This window comes from Epinephelus fuscoguttatus, linkage group LG10 (assembly GCF_011397635.1).
Source record: "Epinephelus fuscoguttatus linkage group LG10, E.fuscoguttatus.final_Chr_v1".
NCBI classification, from domain to species: Eukaryota; Metazoa; Chordata; class Actinopteri; order Perciformes; family Serranidae; genus Epinephelus; species Epinephelus fuscoguttatus.
In genome coordinates, this window is record NC_064761.1 from 20,013,834 (window position 1) to 20,039,872 (window position 26,039).

General features: G+C 39.4%; 1 protein-coding gene across 1 annotated transcript; it reads left to right on the forward strand.

Moving 5' to 3' along the window:
• Positions 1-5,726: 5,726 nt before the first annotated feature.
• On the forward strand, positions 5,727-24,746 carry slc5a5 (solute carrier family 5 member 5). The gene is made up of 17 exons (XM_049588733.1): positions 5,727-5,772; positions 6,301-6,688; positions 7,168-7,233; positions 9,209-9,260; positions 10,993-11,060; positions 11,635-11,789; positions 12,846-12,986; positions 16,399-16,528; positions 16,965-17,053; positions 18,961-19,073; positions 19,360-19,430; positions 19,577-19,663; positions 20,889-21,091; positions 21,299-21,396; positions 22,313-22,398; positions 22,762-22,857; positions 23,124-24,746. The coding sequence occupies exons 2-17, from the start codon at positions 6,341-6,343 to the stop codon at positions 23,247-23,249; spliced, it is 1,929 nt and encodes a 642-aa protein (XP_049444690.1). The 5' UTR covers positions 5,727-5,772; positions 6,301-6,340; the 3' UTR covers positions 23,250-24,746.
• The last annotated feature ends 1,293 nt before the right edge of the window (positions 24,747-26,039 follow it).

Below are 26,039 nucleotides of genomic sequence, written 5' to 3' on the forward strand. Positions count from 1 at the left end.
CTGCTTTTGCTTTTTAATGATTATAACAGTGAAACAAAGACCAACCCTGCTGTACAGGAACCAGTGAAGGGAAGCAGGGAAACTTTGCTGATATTGAACCAGTTGTGTGTCATCGCAGTGTGTGCAGATGAATGTTGTCTGACTTCCCCAAGAGAGGAAGGTTCAGGTGCTGGCAGCAGCACAGGGGCAAAGCCAAACACTGGTCATCTGCACACACTGTGATGCCACACAGCTGGTTCAATATCAGCAAAGTTTCCCTTTATATTCATTGTCTTCTGTGGCGATCAGCAGTGATGTGGTGGTTCACTTTTACACTGTCATCTGTAGCCTATAGTTCGGCTTTAGCTTGTAACTATCTTTGTTTTTTTAACCTGTTGTTGCTGCCGAGTCAGTTTGACATCCTGGATATATCCTTCAAACACAGACTGCAGACCCCTCTGTCTGCTTCTCTCTGGAATCGCTGTTTCATTTTTCCAAAAATATGATAATATTTCTACAGGGAGTACAGTTAGTCACAGTGTGGGCTCCATGCTTAATCTGACAGCTTGTTGAACCATCACAAAGGGACTTGGTGAAATGTCAGTTGTTTTCCCACCTACATGTGTCTTTTTACACCAAAACTCATCATTCTGAATGTTTTTATGAATTAACTGGTTCACAGTGTTTCACAATGGCATAAAATATGTAACAGCTCATATTGCAACATAGTAGTCAACTTTTCTACACTTGAGAAAATACATTAAGCATTCTGTTACAATTCAGTATGAATCATATCTTGTCTGTTGGTTCACTCTTTTAAGAAACTTAGAACTGATTTAAAGATTTACCACATAACCCTTCTTTAGTGCCCTTTCCCCCGACCTTATGGAGCAGATGTGTATAAAGCCTCAGAGCCTACCTGTACACCTGAGGTTGTTTCAAGATCCAGAATAAAGACCAAAGAAAACACAGGTTTTACAGTCCAAGACTAAAGTCGACTTTCTTTGATTGAATCAACCAACAAACCAAATAGCTTAATATACAATATTATATAATATATAATATGATGCTTAACCTTTGTTTCCAAGAGCTATACTTTTATAGATTTGTTTTATGGATTTCACTTTATTTAAGTTTTATGATTTTCCGTATGTGATGTCTTTGTGTAACTGCTTGTGCTGTCAGTTGTATCACATCATGACAGGCGTGGACAGTGACACAGCAAAACCCAATCTTTGTTATTTTGCAGATGGTTTCGTGATAGGGTCGGCACGGTGGTGTGGTGGATAGCACTCTCGCCTCACAGCAAGAGGGTTGCCGGTTCGATCCCGGGCGTGGGAGCTCTTCTGTGCGGAGTTTGCATGTTCTCTCCGTGTCAGCGTGGGTTCTCTCCGGGCACTCCGGCTTCCTCCCACAGTCCAAAGACATGCAGATTGGGGACTAGGTTAATTGATAACTCTAAATTGTCCGTAGGTGTGAATGTGAGCGTGAATGGTTGTTTGTCTCTATGTGTCAGCCCTGCGATAGTCTGACCTGTCCAGGGTGTACCTGGATGAGAGGATGAAGCGGTTAGAAGCGGTTTCGTGACAGACTATTTGTTTGCTGAGAGGAAGAGAGTTGCTTTTAGCCAAGAAATACTCTGGTGCACATGGCGCATGAAACTGTCTTTTTTACACTTTGTGTTTTTTCATAGACAAAGCACGTTTATAGATGTAAGAACTTCACTGCATGTGATATTCTGTCAAGTTTATGTTCATGTGTTTGTGTCTACCTCCTGTTTTATTTTGAAATGTCTTCTGATCATGTGTTGGTGTTTAGTCAAACTTGAGTGCAGGCTTGGTTGCCTTGGTTGGTCCTTTATTTTGATCTGTGATGACTCATTCTGACTGTTTACCATTTGTTTTGTTTTGTTTTTTTGTCTTGTTTGTACTCCATACTACAATTGTGGTGAAGAGCTAATAAATATGACTATGACTAAAATATGACTGTTTTACTTCCTGAGTTTTCCTGCCTTTGTTAATTACCCAGTAGACCTTATTTCACGGCAGACATTTTGACTTGTCATGGTAGGAAAAGCACAGGTGTGTTTAATGACATTAATGAGAGCAGCATTCCATTCAGGGTAGGTGCTGGTATTGTGCATGCTGGCTCACTGGAACAGCTCGCTGGCATTCTTAATGGAACTGAGCCATCGTTAATGTTTTCAGTTTTACCTGTGGTTTTGCTAGGATGTCAAAAAGGTCCATGTGTTTCACCTCTGTCTTGTTCAACTCACCTGTATGGACTCAGTAATCAACCCTTGTGTATTTCAATCAATCAATCAATTTTATTTATAAAGCCCAATATCACAAATCACAATTTGCCTCACAGGGCTTTACAGCATACGACATCCCTCTGTCCTTAAGACCCTCACAGCGGATAAGGAAAAACTCCCCCAAAAAAACCCTTTAACGGGAAAAAAAAATGGTAGAAACCTCAGGAAGAGCAACTGAGGAGGGATCCCTCTTCCAGGACGGACAGACGTGCAATAGATGTACAGAACAGATCAGCATAATAAATTAACAGTAATCCATAGAAAGAGAGAGAGAGAGAGAGAGAGAGAGAGAGAGAGAGATGCAGGTAATGAGAGTAGCTTACAACAACATTAATGAAAGTAATAATATTATAGTTATGGTTCTGGCTACTGTGGTACAATATGTTGAGAGTATGTATTAATATCTGGCAGTATACAGGTGTGACAATAGTCATATGTGTAAAATAACAGTAGAAGTATGAGTAATGACTAATGATGGCAGCAGCAGCAGGAGGCATCCGGCAGGACCACGGCAGCAGCACAACCACACACGTCACGCTGTCCAGACACCACTGCGATATGAGTTAATCAATCACAAAGGCTCTGGAGAAGAAGCCGAGTTAGTGACATCCAGAATGGCCGAGTTAGCAAGATGCAGTAATAGAATACGAGAGAGAGAGAGAGAGAGAGAGAGAGAGAGAGAGAGAGAGAGAGAAAGAAGGAGAGAAGGTGCCCGGTGTATTATAGGGGGGTCCTCCGGCAGACTAGGCCTAAGTCAGCCTAACTAGGGGCTGGTACAGGGCAAGCCTGAGCCAGCCCTAACTATAAGCTTTATCAAAGAGGAAAGTCTTAAGTCTAGTCTTAAATGTGGAGACGGTGTCTGCCTCCCGGACCGCAACAGGAAGATGATTCCACAGGAGCCCAGACTCTGCTTTTTGTGTGATTTCCCTGAATGGACTTTTCTGCCGTCACTAGCTGCCTTCATATGTTTATTCTGCAACTGAGTCCCAGTTTTGAACTAGAATGTTACACGGCAGGCAAGAGTTTAACTTCCTTTTGAGGAATAGATAATGATATTCTCACGTTTATAATTTCAGGTTTTTCTAAATTCTGTCTGAACAGTGTCCTCCAACTGTCCAGCTGCCATATTCCAGATGAGGGAGCTCTACAGTATATTCCCCTAAAACAGGGGTCAGCAGCCTCTACTATAAAGAGTCATTTTTGGCCAAAAGAAGCTTACAAATAATCTGCCTGGAGCCGCAAAACACATCTGAGCCTTATAATGAAGGTAACAGTAAGTCTAAATTCGCCTAACAACATTAGTGGGCTCTACATGATTATTGGGTACTTTAACTTTGTAGGGTTGGTGGTAAAAGCAAAGTGTTTGTCCACACACTGTTAAATTCTCTATTGTCCTTCAAGACCATTATTTTATCTGGAATCCATAGCAAGCTTAGCTAGTGAGAGTCAAGACAAGCCACCACTATAAAGGTTTAAAAAAACATTAAAAGAAAAGGTGATAGGCCATATGAGGCACATTTAGCTGATGAAATGTCTACACAAATGTAACACTTTTTATTCAGTAGACTACACATTTTTATAACTGGACTACGACAATGAAAATTTAAAATTAAAATTTTCAGAACAGAATTGAGCATCAATCAAAGCATTACAGCACAGTGTTTTTGATGGTGCAAATTCAGCATCTATCCTAAATTATTAGAACTCTAACAAGAAGACTAAACATGATTTTAAGTAGGATTAGTGCATAAACCTTTTTAGCATTTCTACTTTTATGTTTGTAACTTATACTAACATTAGTACAGACAGTGCAATGACCAATTTATGTATACTTTATTGTGTATATCTCTTTGTGTTCCCTCCACTTCTGAAACCAAACCTATGTCCTTTATAGCAGGATGTACAGACAGAGAAGAACTGGGCCCAGGACTAAACCTTGGGGCACACCACAAGAAATATTTCCTCTTTCTGATCAGAACTTCTCAAAGGGAACAAGGTTATCTTGACCTGATAATACCTAAATTAGTAGAAATATGCTAGATAGCCCAATATTTCTAACCTTTCTATAAATAGATGATGACTGACTATATAATGCAGCATTGAGATCAATATGTCCCATTATAGATATTTATCTGGTTTTCAAATCTCTTCTGATATCATTTAACAGAGCTTTCTGTGTTATGTTTGATCAGAAGCCAATTTAAAAGGACCTTAAGTGTCACAGCTGAAAATAAACCAATTGAAAATGTGCTTTTCTTCATACCAAAGCAATGCTGGAAGTCACTGTGATACAGCCACTCCGAGAGAGAGGTTCATTAGGTGCAGTAGCTCTGGCGACAAACAGTCAAAGACCATCTTCAGAAAACTGCAAGTCATGGGGTCAAGTGCACAAGTAGCAGAGGACAGATAAGATAATAGCCTTGAGATAAGATAATGGACAACTACTCCATTGAGGAAATAAGCATTGACAACATCAAAACAGAAAAAGCTACTGGTTGGTGGAGAGATTTGAACTTTTTTTCAATGTACTGGATCTAATTTTATCTCTGACAACAGCTGCAAAGGCAATACAAATAGATAATGACAAAAAATACATAAAATAAAACATAAGCTTAGCTTTTTTGCATGCACAAAAACTCGTGCAAATGCAAAGTGCAATGTTTCTGTCTGCCAGCAAAAAAATGCTTGAGCATCACCTGGGGTCTAACTGTGCATGTGCCTGAGGAATACCCTTCTTAATTGAGATCAAATAAGGGAAACAGATAGCCTATAGATTGATTCTCATGACCAATTAATATTTTGGAAGTCTCTCAATTGTGAAAACTTCTGTAGTTCCAGGTTCTCAGATGTAAATATTTTCATGTTTTATGATTTTTTTATGATAATAAACTAAATATCTTTTTGGTGGTCAGACATAACAAGACATTTGAGGTAGCCAGCTTGAGCTCTTGGGAATTATGATGTAGACTTTTCACTATTTTTCTGACATTTTATAGCCTAAACAACTGATGGATAAAGAAATTAATCAGCACATTATTACAGTACAGTACAGAAAGTCTTACATGGTGAAAAGACTAAAGTCGGAACCCAGACAGTAATCATACAGAATAACATTACATCTTTCATACGCACACAAAGTAAACGTTATCATAAAGCACACACACACACACACACACACACACACACACACACACACACACACACACACACACACACACACAGCCGACTACTTTCAGACTCCTGAAAGTCCTTAAGATGATCAGCATGAGCCACCTGTCCATCACTTTCCTTTCCACTATAAATATATATGACTACGCAACCACCTTGTCATTAAACACACCTGAGTTACTTCTATAGAGCAGAAGAGGGAGGGAAAGGAGTTCACGCATGCCCGCACGCGAGATGAAGCAGCTGCTGATTCTGTCAGCACATTCCTCTTTCACTGAGTGGAAGCAACAGGACGGAATGGAGCAACAGTGGTGAGTCTTTTAAGATTTTAATTCAAGTTTCAATTAGACAAATGCAATGCAGGTAACTTTGCAAGTGTTGAAACTGATCTTCTTACTTATTTGCTGCAACTCTTTAAACTGATTAACTGACCACCTTTAATCTGCAGTACCTTCATTCTTATCAGCTCTGGATCAGTTATCAGAGGTTAATTACATACTAAAGGTTATTAACAATAATAAATTGAAAGTTGACTTGAATAATGTACCAATGAGAAGACATTGTGCTGCTCTAAGAGGATACTTATAACTTTCTAATGTATTTATTTTTGTCAAGATATTTTTTGGCCTTTAACTGATAGGGCAGCTAAATGTGAAGGGGACAGAGAGAGAGAGAGAGAGAGAGAGAGAGAGAGAGAGAGAGAATGACATGCAGCAAAGGGCCACAGGCTGGAAACACATTTGAGCTTTAAAAGTTCTACTGCTTTCACCAAGAGTAAATCACATTCATGCCTCGTGTCTCCATCATGGTCACTAATGGACTCTAATTGACTGTAACAGATCTGCATCAACCAAACTACAAGGGCATCAAAGTAACAGAATGGAAGAGGAGCCTGCAGGTTTTGTCCTGGCCGACTATGCAGTCTTTGCTGTCATGTTGTTGGTCTCCATGGCCATTGGACTCTTCCAGGCCCTGAAGAAGAGACCAGGGGACGCCACTGCTGATGACTTCTTTACAGGGGGTCGGAGCATGCCGGCAGTGCCCGTTGGACTGTCGCTCTGTGCCAGTTTTATGTCGGCAGTCCAGGTTCTGGGTGTTCCCTCCGAGGCCTCTCGCTATGGCTTTAAATTCCTCTACATGTGCCTCGGACAAAGCATCAACTCCCTGCTGACAGCTTTCCTCTTCCTGCCAGTTTTCTTTCGACTGGGCATCACCAGCACCAATCAGGTGATAATAAGACTCCAGTTATTATAGCCCAGTTATTGTCATGAATTGAAAAGGAGCATAATGTGGAGTGGTTTCACGTAACCTATCAGCAAAAATTTAAACATTTTCATTTGTGTTGTTTAGAAGCAATTCATTCTTAAAGAGTCATCAAAGTGCTGTTTTAAGAGTTTTTGATGGTAATGGTTGTAGATTTGGACCAAACTATGTAAAAATTAGATGTCCCACAAGAATTAGATACAAGAGAATGGTTAAAGTTGAGAGTTTAAACAAACTAAACACAAAAAAATAGGAATTCAATTACCCAAAATAAGAGTAGGTATTTCTAACCAATCATAGTGTAGAAAGAAAGGCAGAATTTCTCTGACACAATGTTGAAGTGCACCTGTGGGTCTGATGTGTGGGATGAATATGAGGTGAGAAGAGATGAGGGATGTGTACAGAGATACTGTGTTCTAACTCCAGCCATCTGCCTGTCATAGTATCTGAAGATGAGATTTGGCAGAGGGATGCAGCTGCTGGGGAGTGTCCAATTTGTGGTGGCAACGGTAAGCAAGACATCACTGTGCAGTCTGCCTTGTTGAAACAAAGTTGTATTCAGTATTTTTAAAGAGGATGCCACATTTTCGGAACATTCGTCACCAGGCCTGGAATTTTGTCATTTTAGGGGCAAGGCCACTTGGCCTTCCGTGTTATCAATTTTTTGAGGGCACAAAGGCCAAAAGCCAGGGCAGCAAGGCCATACAATAAAACAATGATTTTAAGTCCATGTTCATAATGAATTTAAGGACTAATGATGTATACCTATCTGTGAAATGAGTAAATAAAACAAGCTCAAGTAATAATGTGATTTATTTAATAGCACTAATAAACCCAATGTGTTTTAAATATAGAACAACCAGGTTCATGTATTTATAAGCAAACAATCTTAAATATTAGGCCTAAATATTTTTTTGAGTGTACATGATAAACTGATTCATTGAACAAGACTGGCTTACAATTATTTTTGATGTGTTGTTAGATAGCTAACAAACAAACAAACTACAGCAGGGCTATTCAATTACTATTTCAACTGGGTCACATTTCAAAACCAGATCATGTCGATGGGCCACATTTTTAGCAGCGAGCAACCGATCCACTTTTTTTTTTTTTTTTTCATTGAAGCATAATAAGAGACATTAACAGTATCTAACAACACACACTATCTCTCTACCAGCATCTCCCTCTCCCCTCTCCTCCACACACACACACACACACACACACACACACACACACACACATGCACACACCTCACCTCCTGATGCTTTCCTTACAGGTCAGTTAAACAGGATATAGTTTTATACAGTCCATAGCAGCAACACTCATGTTTACAACAACAAAGTCACTATTTAAAACCCAATAGTATCTGACTGGAATATAAATATTCCTCCTGACATCACAATACTGAGTGAAGAAAGTCACGTTATCTCAGCATGAAGACAAACATCAGTATCAGTCATTCATCCTGCTCTCTGTTCCTCCTCTACTGAGGACACTCCCTGTCTGCAGGTCGGCTGCCTCAGGTACATCTTCAGATAAAGTGTTAGCCTACATGCAGACAGCTTTCATTTTAGTTTTAAGTAAAGTAAATAATAATAGCGGTAAATGAGAGACTGTGGACAGAGCGGATTAAAATAGCTATTGCTTTCTACATGCTGATCACATGTATTGATAAAGTATTGGCTTGGCTGGCAGAGGTTTTATCGCACTTACTCACAGTAACAAGCGTAGTTGTCGTTAACTAGAGTCATCTTTAAGTTATATTCCCTTCATCATGTGTGTCTGTGTGTGTGTGCGCGCGCGCTGTGAGGGGTGACATGCAGAGAGCAGGAGAGAGGCTGCAGTATGATGATACACGAAACCGAAACTTTAAAAGTGTCACAGATAATGGCGAAGCTTACTATTATTACGGTGTTGATTAAACTTGCCTAGGGTTGTTTAATACCGGGTCTCGGTACCGATCCCTGTCCGGGCGTTTGATGAAGTCTCCTGGTTGGCTGGTGATAGATTGGTGTCAAACTGTCGTTACAGCCCATCCGAGCGGTTCATGCCAGGCTGTAATCAATCCCCCCACTGGTGATGTACGCATCGTCTCATTTGATGTTGCCCATTAAGACTCCAGAATGTCATCGCATTTTTTTCTCAATAGACACAGGTGTCAAAGATGTGTTGACAGGAAAGAGGCAGAGGAGAAAACAGCAAAATCACCTGGGGCAGTGCGGGCGGGGCATCAAGGCCACTGTGGCCTTAGGGCAGATATTTTTTTCAAGGGCACAGGGCCAAATGAGGAGGGCACGAGGGTCATGGCCCTCGTGGCCCTCGTGAAAATCCTGACCTGTTCGTCACACAAATATTTGCTTTGACTCAGACTCAATTCATCAAGTGAATTTAACTCCTGGCATCCACGTTCTTTTTGCAAGTATCACCTGTACAACTCTTTGATTGTTGTTGTGTGTGCTCATTTATTTTGCTTCCTTTTCCCAGCTGCTATATACAGGGATTGTCATCTATGCACCTGCCTTGATCCTTAACCAAGGTAGGAGAGATGCACCTTGGGTTGTAATTCCCACAATTCTTTGATATTTGGTCAATCACATCATTATAATACTTGACCTTCAGCATGAATTCACAACTCCATTACATGTTTAAGTGTATTTCCGGCAGAGAGTTCCGGCATTTTTGCACCCACCACTAAGACCTGGCAAGACAAACCTGTGGTAACAGACCCATCACATTTTGGAGGCACATATTGTGTTTTTCACTCAGTTGCATATATTTTGACAGCTTTAGTTGTTTCCCTTTGCAGAGTCACATTATTAATAGAGCACTAAAGGGATGACATTTTTTAGCTAAAGTGATTTTGGAGTACATCAGGAAAAATTGGATTTTTGATTGCTATACAATAGGTTGTAAATGCGACTGCATTGGCCTAACAGGCAAAGCATTAGACTAGTTTTTCCACCTCTATAGGTAACTTCGTATCTGATTCCTCTCCTGTGTCCTGTGGTGTCCCGCAGGGCTTGGTTTTTGGGCCTCTGTTATTTTCTCTATATTTGCTACCATTAGGACAAATAATGAACAGATATAACATTGCATATCATTTACTTGCAGTAAACTTGCAAACTTGCAGTTGTCCCCCTTATTATGCAGTACTGGGCCACTTTCCTCTGCTGCTCACTCAAACCTACGTAATTTAAGGGTAATATTTGATCCATCAGTGTCATGTGATACACATGTAAAGCATCTGACCAAATCTTGTTTTTCCCACTTGAGAAATATGAGTAAACTGAGATCTGTCGTTTCAACTGCTGAACTGGAAATGATTATACATGCCTTTATCATCTCATATTGACTAATGTACTTTTCTCCTTATGTCTGCTCTTGCTCGACTGCAAGCAATCCAGAATGCTGCTGCAAGACTACTAACTAGTTTAGATAGATGTTGTACTGTAGTGTCCTGTACTAAAATAAATTTATTGGCTCCCTGTTGTGTTTAGGATCCAGTTCAAATTCTCATTCTTACTTACAGAGCATGACACGGCCAGGCACCCTCTTATGCAGCTGAGATACTTCACCTGTATTCTTCAGCTTGCACTTCATACGCTACATTTGTTGTCTGTCCCTCATACTCGCCTTAAGACACCTGATGATCAAGGTTTGGCGGCCATAGCACACAAATTTTGGAATGCTCTGCCTACTCCCTTACGATCTGCTGACTCTCTAGTCTCTTTTAAAAGCCAGCTAAAGGCACACCTGTGTAGACAGGTGTCACTTTGTCCATGTGAATCTGGGGTTGGCTGTACTTTCTCAGGTGAGCGTCTTTACGAACAGAAACCTGAAATTCCGCTGAATTTCTGACATGCTCAAGGCCTGTTTGATGCCCACAAGACATTTTTATAGGTTTCATGTGACTACAAACCGAAAAAACATCACACCCATCCTTATGATTTTGTGAGTATAATGTTAGCTTGCTGTCGATACTAATTCGTTGGCAGACAACCACACCAATGCAAATTTAATCTCATTACAGCTTCATCTACATTGTGAGTGAATTATGAAAGTTTAAATAGCAAGTTTTAAAGAACTGCTGTAGAGAGTACTTGCAGAACTTTAAAACTCAGTGTGTTTAATTTTTTAACACATTTTAAAATCAAAATCATTGAGAGTCATCACAGTTTGGTGAACGCTTTTTAAACACTAATAATGACAAGTAAAAGGAAGGTGCTAAATTACACACTGATCATTAACACCGATGATGTTTTTTTCAGCAACTGGTCTCAACATGTGGGTGTCTCTGTTTTCTACTGGGATCATTTGTACCCTGTACACCACACTGGTAAGGATTTCCTTACATTTCATCAAATCAGCATAGCACATTGAGTCAGTCTTAAACAGGCCGGACTGGTTTCTGTTGATTTTTTAAGGTGCATCCACAATGCGAATTGACAGAAGTCCAATCCTTTTAGAAAAGGCTACACATTTGCAGTAATGTCGTCACTCTAGCTATTAAAGATTTAGCATTGTATGTCAGCAGTTTGGTCAATGTTACTGCGTCCTCTTAGCAGTGTCACAGTTAGAGGAGGCAGTTAAATTTTTATACATCTGTTGTTTTGGAGGCATTGGTTCCTAGAGCTGGTTTTGTGTAAGATGTCAGTATGTTTCATCTGAAGTGCTTGTTGGATGAACCCCCTTCCAATTTTATGAACTTTTCAAAAACACTAAGACAAGCATGCTCACTTTGATTGGTGAGCATGAAAAACTAGTCTCTCTCAAGTTTGTAACACACACTGAAACTGGTGGAACAGCATACGTGAAGAACAGGCCTTACCTTTCATTTGTTTTTATTGAAGAAATCTCAGATGTTGTGGTATGTTTTCCTGGCTGTCTCTTCCATCGTTTGTCTGTAACAGGGTGGCATGGAAGCTGTGATCTGGACTGATGTGTTCCAGATCATTGTCATGTTTGCGGGCTTTGTTGCCATTTACATCTATGGCACAGTTCTTGTTGGTGGCCCTGCAGTGGTCCTGGAGATCGCCAAAAACGGATCACGTATTAATTTTGATGAGTAAAAATGCTTTTTTTTCTCCTTTCACTTCAACACATAAATGACTGGATGACTCCACATTAGTGCACAATAAAATGCTCACACACTAAAATCTTGTCACAGTCCTACTACAGTTCCTTAGCAGTAGTATCAAGAAACCTTTTTATGATGATGCATCAATTGAAAGTTCTAGGGTGATATTAAAAAAATACAACTTGTATTGTATTACTTACTTTCTTAGTTTTTTCCTTCATTTTGGCAAACAAACAAACAAACAAAACAAAACAAAAAAATAGAAAATAAAAAACTATACAGTTAGGCACACAAGCACATTCCTTACCTGGGAAACACAAGTTTGACCAAAACAGTCTTAATTCCTGGTCCACTTTCCAGCCTTTTCTTGAGCTTTCATCCCAACTGAATCACCACACTAAATGTTGATACTTTACATTTTTACATTATTATGTTGTGGGTATGATGAAACTTAACATTTTAACAATGCTGTGATTAACTTGTGGTTAAGTTTAGGGACAAAAACCCCTTGGTTATGGTTAGAAAAAGATGTTTTGGCCTAAATTATTCACTTCTAGTTGTGCTATCTTGGCAGGAAATGCCAAGATAGTAAAAAACAACCGCTTTTCACGGCACTCTGCCAGGAGGAAACACAGCGATGTTTGGTTATGTTGTTTGCTGGTCTCAGACAGTTATCAGAAGAAGTTTGCAGTTTGGCAGGCATTTTGCCTACTAATTTAGAAATGTTCATATAGTACATATGAAAAAAACAAATAAACAGCCAACATTTTCGTCTGGCGGCTGGGCTGTTCAGCCACGTCTCATGGTTTGCTCAGTTGTCATTACTGGACCTTTGCATGGAACTTCGGTCATATGATATCAGGTGGTTGTATATGGGATGAAATTGTAAATTGTAAATCAAGTCTTTGCATCCATGAGAAAGCTAGTAAGTGGACCTAAAGAAAAGATGTTTTTGTCAACTATACTTAAAGTCCAGTCGTTAAAATGGAAAGAGGCTGTAAAAAGTGGAGTGTCACTCATTTCTTCAATATTGTTTTTCACCAGTTTTAGCGTTGACCCACGGCAGCGCTATACTTTCTGGAGCCTGACTGTTGGGGGTGCATTGGTGTGGCTGTCAATGTACGGGGTAAACCAAGCTCAAGTCCAGCGCTACATCTCCTGCAGAACAGAAAGAGATGCGCAGTGGTGAGTGGGGACCTGTTTGTCATTCACATAAAGATCTATTGTATCGAGTATTTAAAACAGTTATTTGAATTGAATTTGGGTTGAGTTCATGGACTGTAGAAACACAGCAATGTAGCGTCTGTGAGGTCACCTGCAGGTTTCTAAAGAGACATTTTCAGGCTTGGTGTCAGAACAGGAAAATAAACAGTGCACAACAGGCTAAGGCACTAATCAAGCAAACACAGCCTAAAACAAATACATCAGTAACTAAACATGCTGTGCAAGTGTATTGTTGGTATTAGCATTTTTCACTTTAACACTTTAACAAAACGACATCCACTTCATCAAACATTGTGTGTTGTATCCCTGTTCAGTCTGAGAATTCCTCTGCTGCACCTTTTTGTGCTGACTCCAACTTTGTCTCAGTGGACATCCCTATTCAAGTACTAACGAGAGACATGGACATAGATTGTCCTGGTCAATACAGAGACAGTTAAATCATGATTCTTGTTGTGTGTGTTATGTTCATTCTTGTGAGGACACATCTACCTGATCAATCAACTGGCTACTTTCTATTCTCCCTGAACCCTGGGTATGCAATCAACAAGGCAGCAACTCTGGAGCTGGTAGAGATTCAGTGACTGATTGGAATATAAAAGTTGGATGGATAGTCATGACATTTTGTGCAGACATTCATGGTCCCCAGAGTATGAATACTACTGACTTTGGTGATCCTGGCTTTTTCTCTAGCTCACTGGCACCCCCAGAAATTTTTTCACAGGGGTGGCCAGATGGAGCCACTCAAAAGCCATAACTGAATTTCAGGATTTAGATTATGCTTTTGTAATATAGCTATAGGCTAGTTGAAAACTATGCCAATGTGAAACCTAAGGAATAGCATCTTCTTTGGTTTCTTATTTCGTAGTTATTATTGATTGAATTATCTAATGTATGGACTAATATCAGGACAGTTAACATTTTAAGTTCCACAACATTCCTGTTGTAATGTGTGATGTATCTATACATGTTAGGCAATTCATTGTTCCTCAAAGGCTGGTTTTCTTTTCCTTTGAAAGACAAATATACAGCTTTCATTTGAAGTACACTGATTGTAAAGAACAAAACATTTACTTTTAACAAGCCTTCTCGAGTTTAGGGGATACTCGTGGGTACCCATTGAGCCTATTTGCATTTAGATATCTTAAGTTGGGAGTTCAAGTGACCCTTAGCCTAGGGCAGATTTAGGGCCCACTATGAATACCCCCCCTTAGCCCTACCCCTTGGCCCTACCCATACATTTACGAGGGGTAGGGGTGTCCCAATTCCTTTTTGCGTGTAGGGGTAGGGGGCATAACGAGGAGTAGTGGGTATGAAACTAGCCCTTCAGAGCGAGGGATTTCAGATGCTGACTTGCCAGCGAGGGGTAGACGTCGCCATGGCTACCACTGAGCAAGAGACGGGGAAAAAGTTCATACATAGCTAACGTTACCGTCATCAAGTTGCTTGTTAGCTAGCTAGCTAGCTCGCACTAGCCGGCGTCTGTCATCTGTCCTGTTCTGCAAATTATCGGATTTTTCACATTACGATAACATGCCAGCTAGTATAACTATGCTGCCTTGTAATGTTAGCTGGTTAGCTAGCTATCGAGCTATTTAGCTAGCAGAAGTCCCCTGTCGTCTGTCGTTCGTCAAACGAAGCATAATGAATAATGCAAACGCGATCGGTAAGATGAACTCAACTGGAGACTCCATTGTAGATGCCGACTGGAAATGTAGATGGCTCACAGTTTCCTGTTTAAAATAGTTATATATGCGTGAACGTAACCAATGCGGTGACGTAGTGAGTGGTGTCCCAGTTCCTAGGGAAAAATTTCAACCCCTACCCCTCGTTGCTTCATTTCGAGGGCCAAGGGGTAGTGGGCAAGGGCTAGGGGTAGGGCCAAGGGCTAAGGGGTAGTGGACACGGGGGGAGTTTGGGATTGGGCCTTATGCGTCAGCTCGATGCAGAACCTATGCCATAGCATACGCATGTGGCCTATGCTGTTGTGACCATTTATACTTGTGCCTGGTTTGTCTGTGTCACTCTGCAATTACACCTCCAAACCACCATTTGGCTGTGGCACACACATTACACGTGGCATAATAGCAACAATTTCAAACGCAAGTACACAAATCGGCTTAATTATAACTTGCAGGATTCACAGACAAAGTTTTTTTTTTTTTTTTTTTTTTTTGCTGGACACGTTTTTTTCCACAAATACAACGCGCTAATATAAGTACGAGCCTATGGCATTTTACATTGTATCAATTAGCTTAGCAGCTAGTGTATATTTACTCTACTCATATGAAGCCAGTGACAACAGCAACATTTAACAAAGGTAACGGCACAAAGTTCGGCTCCATAACTGCTCACAAGGTTCACTGACAAAACAACTGTCTTATACTAAACACATTTTCCAAACAAATGTAAAATGCTAACATTATTAGCACAAGCTTCGCAGAGCAGCTAGCATGGCCACAGTCATTGGCCACATTACATTGTCTCTGATATATCCTTTTATTCTAGCCTTTGCCCTCAAGTTTCGATGTCTTAGCAAATATTAGTTTAGTCCGATGTTATGCTATGGTCCCACCATTACTCGATGGTGCTGTTGACATTTAGGCTAATATTATGCTAAAACAGCTTCAAGTGAGGACTAATGTGATGCCAAGAAGTTGACATATTCAAACATGCATTATAGTCACAGTGACACATCTAGACAACACCCTTTCTTAGAATAACAGTGAGAGTCATGTTCTTTTAATCCCCAGTGTGTTTGGATAGAAGGTGGAAAAAATAATAGCCGATTTTCAGAGCAGTTTCATTATTTACCAAGGCGTCTACATATCAGCAAGTTGTTTGTTTTAGGTTGACATAATGTTTTCACATTTCCTGAAGGTGAAAAGACATGTATTTGCATCTAACATGCACATGAGAACTTGTCTCGAGAGGCAATTCACAAAGTGAAATGTAATAGTTTTGTTCCTTGTCAAACAAGGGTTGTATTCAATAGACTGTTTATATTGTCAGATAGCCCATTGTTTCTTTGCAATTAGTCATCAGGCATTTGATATCTTATTTTTAGTAGGTATACTTCCTGAAATTTCCATGATGGTATTTCCCTGTAAGATAAAAAATATCTTGTTGAAGCTGACAACTTTTCATGTTGACAGTCAAGCCTTTACTTTACATGAAGAATGACGTTAAAATATACCACAGCCCTTTAGATTTCACCACAGTGCTCAGAATTAAAGTTTTTTAATCCCAGAAGCATGATCAAGCAAACCTTAAGATGTATTTTTCCCACACACTCACAGAAGTAAGTCAATAGTGAAAATGCAGAATTCCAACAATAAACCGGGGTCACTACAATCATGTTTGTTTTTGATTGCAGGGCGCTGTTTGTGAATCAAGTGGGTCTGTGCCTCATTGTGAGCAGTGCAGTGACCTGTGGCATCGTCATGTTTGCTTATTACATCAGCTGTGATCCGCTGAAGTCTGGGAGGATTTCTGCCCCAGATCTGGTACACAAGACACTCATATTGATCCATGACCAGAAAATGATTCTCAGGAGGGTTCATATTATATTGAGGTTTCAAAATCTGCACCTCTAAGATTTTCTTTGCCAAATGCTCCTTCCATCCTCCATATTTTAAATTATAAAGTTTGGCTTGGCTACATAATGTAACACTTAAAACCTCAAATATTTGCTTGAGCTGTTTACCACCCTGGTGCTTTGATGTGATAAAGGTCAAACAGTGCTGAAAGTTAAAGTGTGTTTTATAGATTGTAAAAAGGATAAAAAAAGTTACCTATTATTGGCCGGTGACTCAACACAATGAGAAAATAATTCATTTACCCAATGAATTTGGTTTTATTTGATGAAGAACAATTGGAAAAGTATATTTTTCTAATACAGATATTTACTTTGTCACCATTACCCCCTATCGTCTGATGAAGTACATGCCATACTTCGTGTTGGACATATTCAAAAACCACCCTGGATTTCCTGGTCTTTTCCTTGCCTGTGCATACAGCGGGACTCTGAGGTATTCAAACTTGGTTTCTGTAAACGAAATTTATTACAGGCCTTCTCCTAACATGGGAACCAGTTGTGGAAAGTAACTAAGTACATTTATTTGAGTACTGCACAGTACTGTATTTCATTTTTAGGTACTTGCTGAAATTGTCACTGTATTCACATGCACTAAATGAGACACGTAATCTGTGAAAAAAAATCTCATTGAACATTTCTTGCCTCAAATGTTTCAGAGACACATTTTAGTGTACTGTTTAGCTGTAGTGAGAAAGTTTGTGATATGGCCATCATGTTGGCTGCAGTAAAATGGGAGTACCAAGCACCGCCCACCAGCTGGACGAACAGTACGCTAAAACATGTTTCTGAGAAACTTTGTGGCAACAAATACGCAATACAGTAAGAAAATCTTGATTCATATTTGATCAACGCTGTCTAGTTTGACGGTTTGACTGCAGGTCATGGAGCGATTGACATGACTGACAGCTGCATTAGAGACTCCTCAGCTGTGTTAGAGCCTGTATCCACATAGTGTGTTTTGTCTCAGTGCTGGTGTCTTTCTTCATTTGTTCCCTATGAGGAGAGAGCATATGCAGTGGCATAGACAAAAAGTGCTGCGTCTTTTTGCAGAGTGCTCTGCTTTTTTAGTGCAGCCGCCCCAAGCATTTTGGGTTGAAAACTTTTTTGAAAGGAGCTAGTGATGTTGCCAATATTTAAAGAAAAGTTTGTGGATGTAGTACTTCTCAGGCCGGCCAGAGCCCACAGGAACAACACTCCATGATGCTTTTTCTTCTCCAAGCGAGGATTAGAATATATTGAGTTCACATAATCCGGTTGAAATTAATATATATATTTTAAACATTTGAAGATCCACTCATTACTAAAAGTGTATGCCATCCAAACAGACAGAAAAAAAAACAACTAAGGTAATGGTCAAACTTGTCACATTGAAATTTAAGGTGTGCTGATGGATTCACGTCATCAAGTCATGCATTGAGTAACATTACAAGTAAATGTTCCACCTTAAAAGTTGCCGGTTACAAAAACAGACACAATTTGTCCTTGATCAGAGTGACCGTCCTCTACTGACCAATCAACAGACTGCAGTGTTCACAGCTCCACCTTTTAGTACCAGATCTGTGTGCTAGGTACCCCAACAGAGGGGGGACCGAAAATAGGGACGGTACGGAACAGTTCCATTGGTACCATCCACAACTTTTCACAGTGGAAACGGAAAAAAAGCCGAACCGAACTGAAACGTACCGTATTGCTTGATGGAAACAGGGCATATGTGGACCCTCAGAGACTCCTGGGCCTGGCTGGTTGTTGCTGCTGATTCTAGTGAATACCATTAGAGGCGGAGGGGAGGATTGATGTCTCTCCTGTACTTCTTTCAAAATATTTTGACAGTTTCAGCAAATATGACACAAGGTTATTTTTATTAAAGTCACCACCTGTAGCTTTAAGTACATAGCTTTTAGTATAGTTGTTTACTTTCCCTCAGTATGATTTTGAATGAATGACTCTTACCTGTGATAGAGGACGTTTTTGTTGTATTATTTAAGTAAACAATATGAGTACTTTCCCTACCACTGCAGGGAACTAATTCAGCCTATTAAAGCCTTAGTGTGTTAGGTTTTGAATTTTTTACATTTGGCGGTCTCTTGTGGTTCTACCAAAAATACTGTGGCTCTCATAGGTACAGGATCACAAGTTCATTTACTAAGATAAGTACATTTCTAGAATTTTTAAAGTAAAACGTTGTGTAGTTTTATGATAGTAACCAACCTTAAAGACACACATTTGAGCACTCTGCCCTTCTTTTGTGTCTGTGATTATCACAAGAAAGAGTATTAGTATGTAAGCACTGTCGGTGAGCAGCTGATGTAGTATAACTTGTGCCCACGTTTTTTTTCACAGTACGGCCTCCACAAGTATCAATGCAATGGCTGCAGTAACCATGGAGGATCTGCTGCGACCTCACCTGCGGCACTTGACCCAGAAGAAACTGATCCTCATTTCCAAAGGACTGTGTAGGTTGATTCTCACCACGAATGTCCACATAATGAGTTGTTCTATACTCTTGTATGTATTCTTAAAAATCTCTTTTGTTTTACACAGAAACAATAAGAAAACTTGATTTTCGCTGGCACCACCTTTCACATTTTGGAGTAGAAATCATGTTTTATCATCATTTCCTCATATTTCTCATTGACTCAGTAGTAAATGATACCACCTCCTGTTGTTATATTTTGGAGCCAAGTTGAATGCAAACATAACATTTTGCACAGCCACAATTTATTCTCTTGTCTCTCTCAGCATTCCTTTATGGAGTCGGCTGTATCACCGTAGCTGCTTTGTCCTCCTTCCTGGACTGGGGTGTTCTTCAGGTATAGCTTCCGTCATCTACCCTGAATCCATTGTAAAAATGTAACATGAACACAATGTACAGAGATATACGTTGCACTTAATGTCATAAAATCTCAGTGGTGCATTTGGTGGTTTTTCCAGAAATGCCTTTGTCTTGTCTACTCAGGGATCGTTCACAGTCATGGGTGTGGTCAGCGGTCCATTACTGGGCGTATTCATTTTGGGGATATTTGTCCCAGCAGCAAACAGGCTGGTGAGTGGCTTGATTTGTCTGGCGTTATAGACTGTAGTTCATTTCTTGCTTTTCTTATTCAGGGAAACTGGAATAAGAGAAAATCCCTGGGTGTGGTAAAAATGATTCAAATTGTGTACGGATCAAAAAAATCAACTATTACCTGTAGTATCCAAAAATGAGAGACAGTTTACATGATTTGTAAATAACATGTTATAACATGTTAAGATAACATGTTATGATGCATTTAAACTAATCCGGTATCTAAAACAATCAGGAATTAATTTCAGCTATTGTAAGAAAAAAAAAAAAAATTCAAACGCTTGGCCACTGGTCAGTATCACATTCCTTTCTTAAGGAGTTTGTTTCTTGTCTTTGTGGCTTAACAAGCGCTAAAATAATGTATGCTGGTAGCCATGTTGTAGCCACATCATAAATGTAAGTAAGTGGACTTAGCAGAACAGTAGAAGAGATGTGGCGTCTTGTTTAGTTTCATTTAAAATAAAGCTCTTACAGAGAGAATCACAAAAGATTTAATTGATTTTATTTTATTTCAAACAGACAAAGAAAATTAAAATTAAAAATATAAGTAGGAAAACAAAACCATAATACCCAGCAGACATATTCAGTAAACAACATAAGTATTTCATGTCCGAAAAGGAGCAGGAGGAAATGAATAATTATTAAGTCCTCCTACCACTTTTTTATTTATTTATTTATTTATTTATTTATTTTACCATCAATAAACTTAATATAAACGTAAATATTCCCACTTTCTGCCCCAGTGTTAACCATACAAACCTCAACTAAATCAAACAAAAATTTAACATTCAAGACAAAAGAAGAACAGATCAATCTGAATACACACACACACACACACACACACACACATACACCTTTCTCTCTGCAGCTGTATGTTGTTACACAACCAGACCGTTTTTATGGAAATCAGTCCATCAGTCAGTCATCAGCAACAAGTAATTTTATGACAACTTTCACTGACGTTAGGTGTTACTGATTTACAGTGCAAAGCAGTGAACTGAACTACATGTAATTAAACTAGCAGTTTAACTGTAAAATGTCTCATGTTGAACATTTCTTTACAGTGCTTTAAGAGCTAAGATTTTGCTTCTTTTGGAGCCCTGTCACCCAACGAAGGAACACAGACAAAGACCGGCTCTGTGTCGCCTCACTTTTGCCTCATGTTCCCTAACATCTGCTGTTAAAGCTGTACTTGGTCTTTCAGGGGGCGTTCGCGGGAATATCAGTGGGCTTCTGTGTCTCTCTCTGGCTGGCTGTTGGTTCAACTCTTTACCCACCCAGTGAGGAGATCATGGGTGTCCTGCCCAGCTACGCAGGCGAGTGTGGAGCCAGCAACGTCACCCTGAACAGCACCCACCACCAGGACCAACACTCCATCTCCACCCGGCTTCACTCTTATGACCAGGGGTCAGTGAGTTCACCAAGGCCTGCACTGATACACAACTGTTTGTTCTCAGGTGGTTTACATTTGTTAAAGATGAAGCAATTCATTAGAAATAATACAAGTAAAAATAAGGTAAGATGACTACATTCCTAAATGGATGTGGTGTTTGTTTGTCACATGCTACAGCATTAAAACTGAGAAACATTTTAAAACTTTTTTTATAACTACAGGGGCCTGCTTAACTTCTACTACATGTCCTACCTCTACTTCGGTGCCATGGCGACTAGTTCGGTCGTGCTTGTTGGGCTGATAGTGAGCTACGCAACAGGTAAAAAGATAAAAAAAAGACGTGAAAACTGCTGACACACAATGACACAGCAGTCAGAGCTACTGTTTTAATTAAATCCAATAAACTACACTGAGCTGCCTGTATTCTCCACATAGTAACTTTCACCCAGTGCAGTCTGACATAACCGCTGTGAAATAAAAGCTCATAATGTTCCATTTTTGATGATACAGTACAGAGAGGTGTGAACTTTGCCGTCATTTTCATGCTTCTACGTCAGTGACAGCCGTGTCAAGAAGCCATTTTGTTATATGGATATCCATCCCAAGAATTTGGCACAAATGTCCACTTAGACTCAAGGATGAACTGATTAGATTTTGGCGGTGAAAGGTCACTGTGACCTTGCAAAACATGTTTTTGGCCATAACTTAAGAATTCATACTCTTATTTTGACAAAATTTCACACAAATGTCTAAAATGATGAAAGGTCAACTTCAAAGGTCAACTTCACTGTGACATCGTAATGTTTGGTTAGAAGATGTGTGTCTACTGTCATGGCTACAGCTTTGTCTTATATCCTACTCCCCTGGTGGCCCATAAGGTCATTAGTTTTGCTGATTTTGAGTTTCAGATGATTGTAGTTGCACCATGTCACGAAGCTCTCCATCAGTCCTCTGTACTTTGCACTCTGTAAAAATAGTCTTGAAGTGACGACAGTATGTGTCTCAGTGGAATTTATCCACTGGAATCATACATGTCAATATTGCAATGCCAAAAAATACACCTTTTATTAAAGTCCTTCAAAGTCTTCACTACATGTATTATATGAGTCCAATCAAAAATGGATGAAAACTGCAACCTGACCACAAAGCAGTAATTCTAGCTGCTTGTTAATCGTGGCGATTGATCTCATTACATTACATTGAAAACTGAATAAATTCTGTTGTTTCTCTCAAAGGACCAACAAAGAGGAGTCAGATCAAAGAGGGTTTGTTATGGTGGGATCTGAAGAAAAAGCACGTGGATGCCCCATCAGAGCGCAGAGTAAGTACTACAGTATATCATGAGCTTATTACTTTGTTAGCCGTCGTTTTATCTGAGGTGGCGGAATAAAAGAATGCGGATAGGAAGTGAGGAAATAGAGGAGAATGAATAAAACCTTGTAATGATTTCTGGGCATTATCTATTGTCTTGGGCTGGGTAACACTCTGGTTCACATTTCATGTTTTCACCGGAGACTCCAGATTTGATTTTGTTCCAGAAAGTTGTATACATACATTTTGTAAATAATTTAACAAAATGAATCCCTGTTAAGACTAAAACTACTTTATTATTATTACTAGATCATTTTGGACTGACACTGCATGTACAGGTATGAATGTGTTGGCTGTCTGTGTTTGTTTTAAGACTGGAACAATGTCCAGGATGTGTCCCTGCCTTCTTCACAATACATGCGGGGATATGCTGAAGCTACCTGTGAGCCTACATAGCAATAAAAAAAAGGTAAAAAAAAAAAAAAAAAAAAGATTCAATAAGTTACTGCTTAACAAAATAACTTAAACACAGTTATGGCAGATAAGGTGGATAAGATGTGTAGCATCACAGCTCCACAACTTGTAGAAGGCTTTGCTTGACAACTGCTACAGTCGTTTAAAAATCAATATCATGTTCAAGGAGTGTGCGCCTGAGTTTTATTGCTCAGTGTGTGTGTGTGTGTTTGTATAATCTTGGTGTCCATCAGTTTTTGTTTCTTATTGTTTTGAAACCAGAATCTTGGAGACAAGGCGACACATAATCCACAGCTTGTGCCTTTGACGGATCTGCAGAAAGAAGACACAAATGAAAAAGAAGGACCAGCAGATGTTGTGAATATTAAATCACAGCTCAGAGTTTAAGAATTGGAAACGTAACTTTTTTATACTGTACCAATAAGCACTAATGGCTGTGGCATTTCCTCTCTATGGGCAGTGAGAATGTTTCATATTTGTGTATTTTTCTTTGTTTGGAGATATGTGAAAATGTGTTTGGATAATGAAGGGATTTATTGTTGTGCCAGTAAATGTATAGCCTGTAATCAAATACCCTCAGGTGTTATTTGAATTCCTTTAATGTTGAAAGGCTCTGTCGTCAGGTCATTAATTCTGGTATGTCCCATATCTGTAGCAATGCACACCTGCACTTCGACCAGTGTTAGAGGACTTCTGACAGGCGGCCTGAGGTTAACTGTGTGTGTGTGTGCAGTAATGGTAATTCAGCTCGTTTCATTTTCAAGTTTATGTTTATACATTATGTTACCCACAGCACCTGGCCAGCTAAGGAAGAGTCTTTTTTTAGTTTTATTTTTTATACAGAAAGTGATATGACTCTCTCAGTAGTTTCATGTACAACTCCTATAAATAGAAGATCTCCTTATGTGTTTTTACATAAATATGAGCCGCAGAAAACACTGTAAAGCTATCGGAACCATTTTCAGCCACAATAGATATTTAAAAAAAAAGAGTTCATAGATCATTACTCATCCAGTCTACACACAGCCATCATTTTCTTTAGCCTCTTTCACACAAAGTTAATGGTAAATTATTGGGATAATCCTTTACGCAACACTATTTTTAACATTCACACATGCACTGCATTTAGCTTTTCACACATCTCATGGCAATGCTGGAATAAATGATGCAAGGGACACTCATTTAATGGATGCCGGCTGACAAAACAGGAAGAGAAGACGGGCAAGGCTGGATGTACTTTGTATACACTTATTATTATGCTTATTAATTCCTTATAATTGTCTGGAACATGGCAGGTGAGGAGCTGTTTTTATCTGGTACCAATGTTCTTGTAGTGTATTTAATATTCAACAAGTTTGGATACAAGTAATGGGAACAAATCTTGGATTTTTAATCATCAGCTGAGTGTTGTGATTGGTTTGATTGCTCCTCATGAATGCATTTTTGGTCTAACAGACGTCACCTTTTACATGCTTGTCCCTGCAGTGTTACTGATGAAATGGATGTGACGTCCTCTGTTGGGAATAGTTTGTTGAAATTACTTTGTGGATAAAAGATGTTTCCTTTAGCTTGATTCCAGTTGCTACTGTTCACTGTCTGGCAAGCTACTGCTTAGCTCCAGCATCAGTGGAAGAACATTAAAGCATCACAGTTTTCCTCCTACAAATAAAAAGGATTCATAAGCAATAAAATACACTGTGCTATCTTCAATAAACTAACCTGACTTTATGGCTCTTCTCCACTTGAGCTACCGTTTTGCAATGATTTAGCACTTATCCCGTATTTTCTGCTTGTTGCCACAGTCGTCTCTGTTCAGAAAAAGTCACACAGGTCGGCTTTAACTAATGCACATTCCTCAGCACAATGCCAGTGGTATTAGAAGTTTTCAACACCTATACTACAGTATAGGCCTATGATTGATGTACACCTTTTGTAACAACTAAAAATAAAACTTATTCAAGTTTTTCTGTGACCATGTTTCAAGACCCCAGTGTGCTGGAAATTGTCTCATGTGAGGAATACACTGAGTCATGAAGCATTTCCTGTGAGTATGTCTGGTAAGGTAGTGGTGGCTACTGAGAGAATGATAGCCAGTTGAAACTTCACCATCTGACCTTCAAAGGCCTGTGGAGGCTTTATGGACACTTTCACAGGTAGATGGCTCATCAGGATGACTGATAAGTGTTAGTTCAGGTTAGTTATCAGTGGGGGAGGTTACAGTTTTTGTGAATGCCACAATACTTTAATTTAGGTAACAAATGTCCTGGTTTTATAAACAAGATCCTGTTGATATATAAATTGTGATATAAATTCCAGTTTGCAGCATAAAGTGGGGACCGATCATGTATATTTAGGCTACTTGGTGATTTAACTCTATATGACAATTGCTTCATGGATCCTTCTGCGTCATTTACGCTCCAATGTCATTTAATTAAACCTTTATGTTCTTTAAGTTTTTAGTTTTTTTTTTTTTATCCACAGGCATTGTTGTGAGCAGTTTCATATAGGAACTATTTCCTTTCTACCGAACTACACTCGCCAGTTGTACAACTGCACAAAAGGAAGCGTGCATCTACTCATGAATGAGAGAGGTAAACATCCCTTGCATCCTCCTCAGTTGGGCTGTAATGTTAAAGTTCAGTGATGCTCAGTAAGTTAGCAGTAAGACAAGGCAAGTTTATTTACATAGCACATTTCATTAACAAAAGTGCTCTCCATAAAATACCAAAAGCATGAATAGATGCACGCTTCCTTCTGCACAGTGGTGGCTGTAGTTTGCTAGAAAGAAAATAGTTCCTAGATGAAACTGCTCACAACAAGGCCTGTGGATTATCTTTAGTAACCTGGTCATGATTTCTGGAAAGAGACATTGCTGTTGAGTTTTTCAAATGTATTTTTTGGGTGCTTTGAGCACCACAAGGTCAATGCAAATGAGTTCTGTTATTTTCAAGAGAGGGCAGACATCTCTACAGCCAATACCCCAAAGACTCGGCAGCTCACACTGAAACAATCTAGATGATTTTAGATTTTTTTTTTTTGGGATGAACTGAGCTAAATTTTGAGCTAGGGATTTTTAGGTGAACAATAGGAGCAAATATACAGTAGGGGATGTACTGGGTACATCAAATTGAAATAGGTGAAGACTATTAGACTGCCATTAATATATAGCTTTTTCTT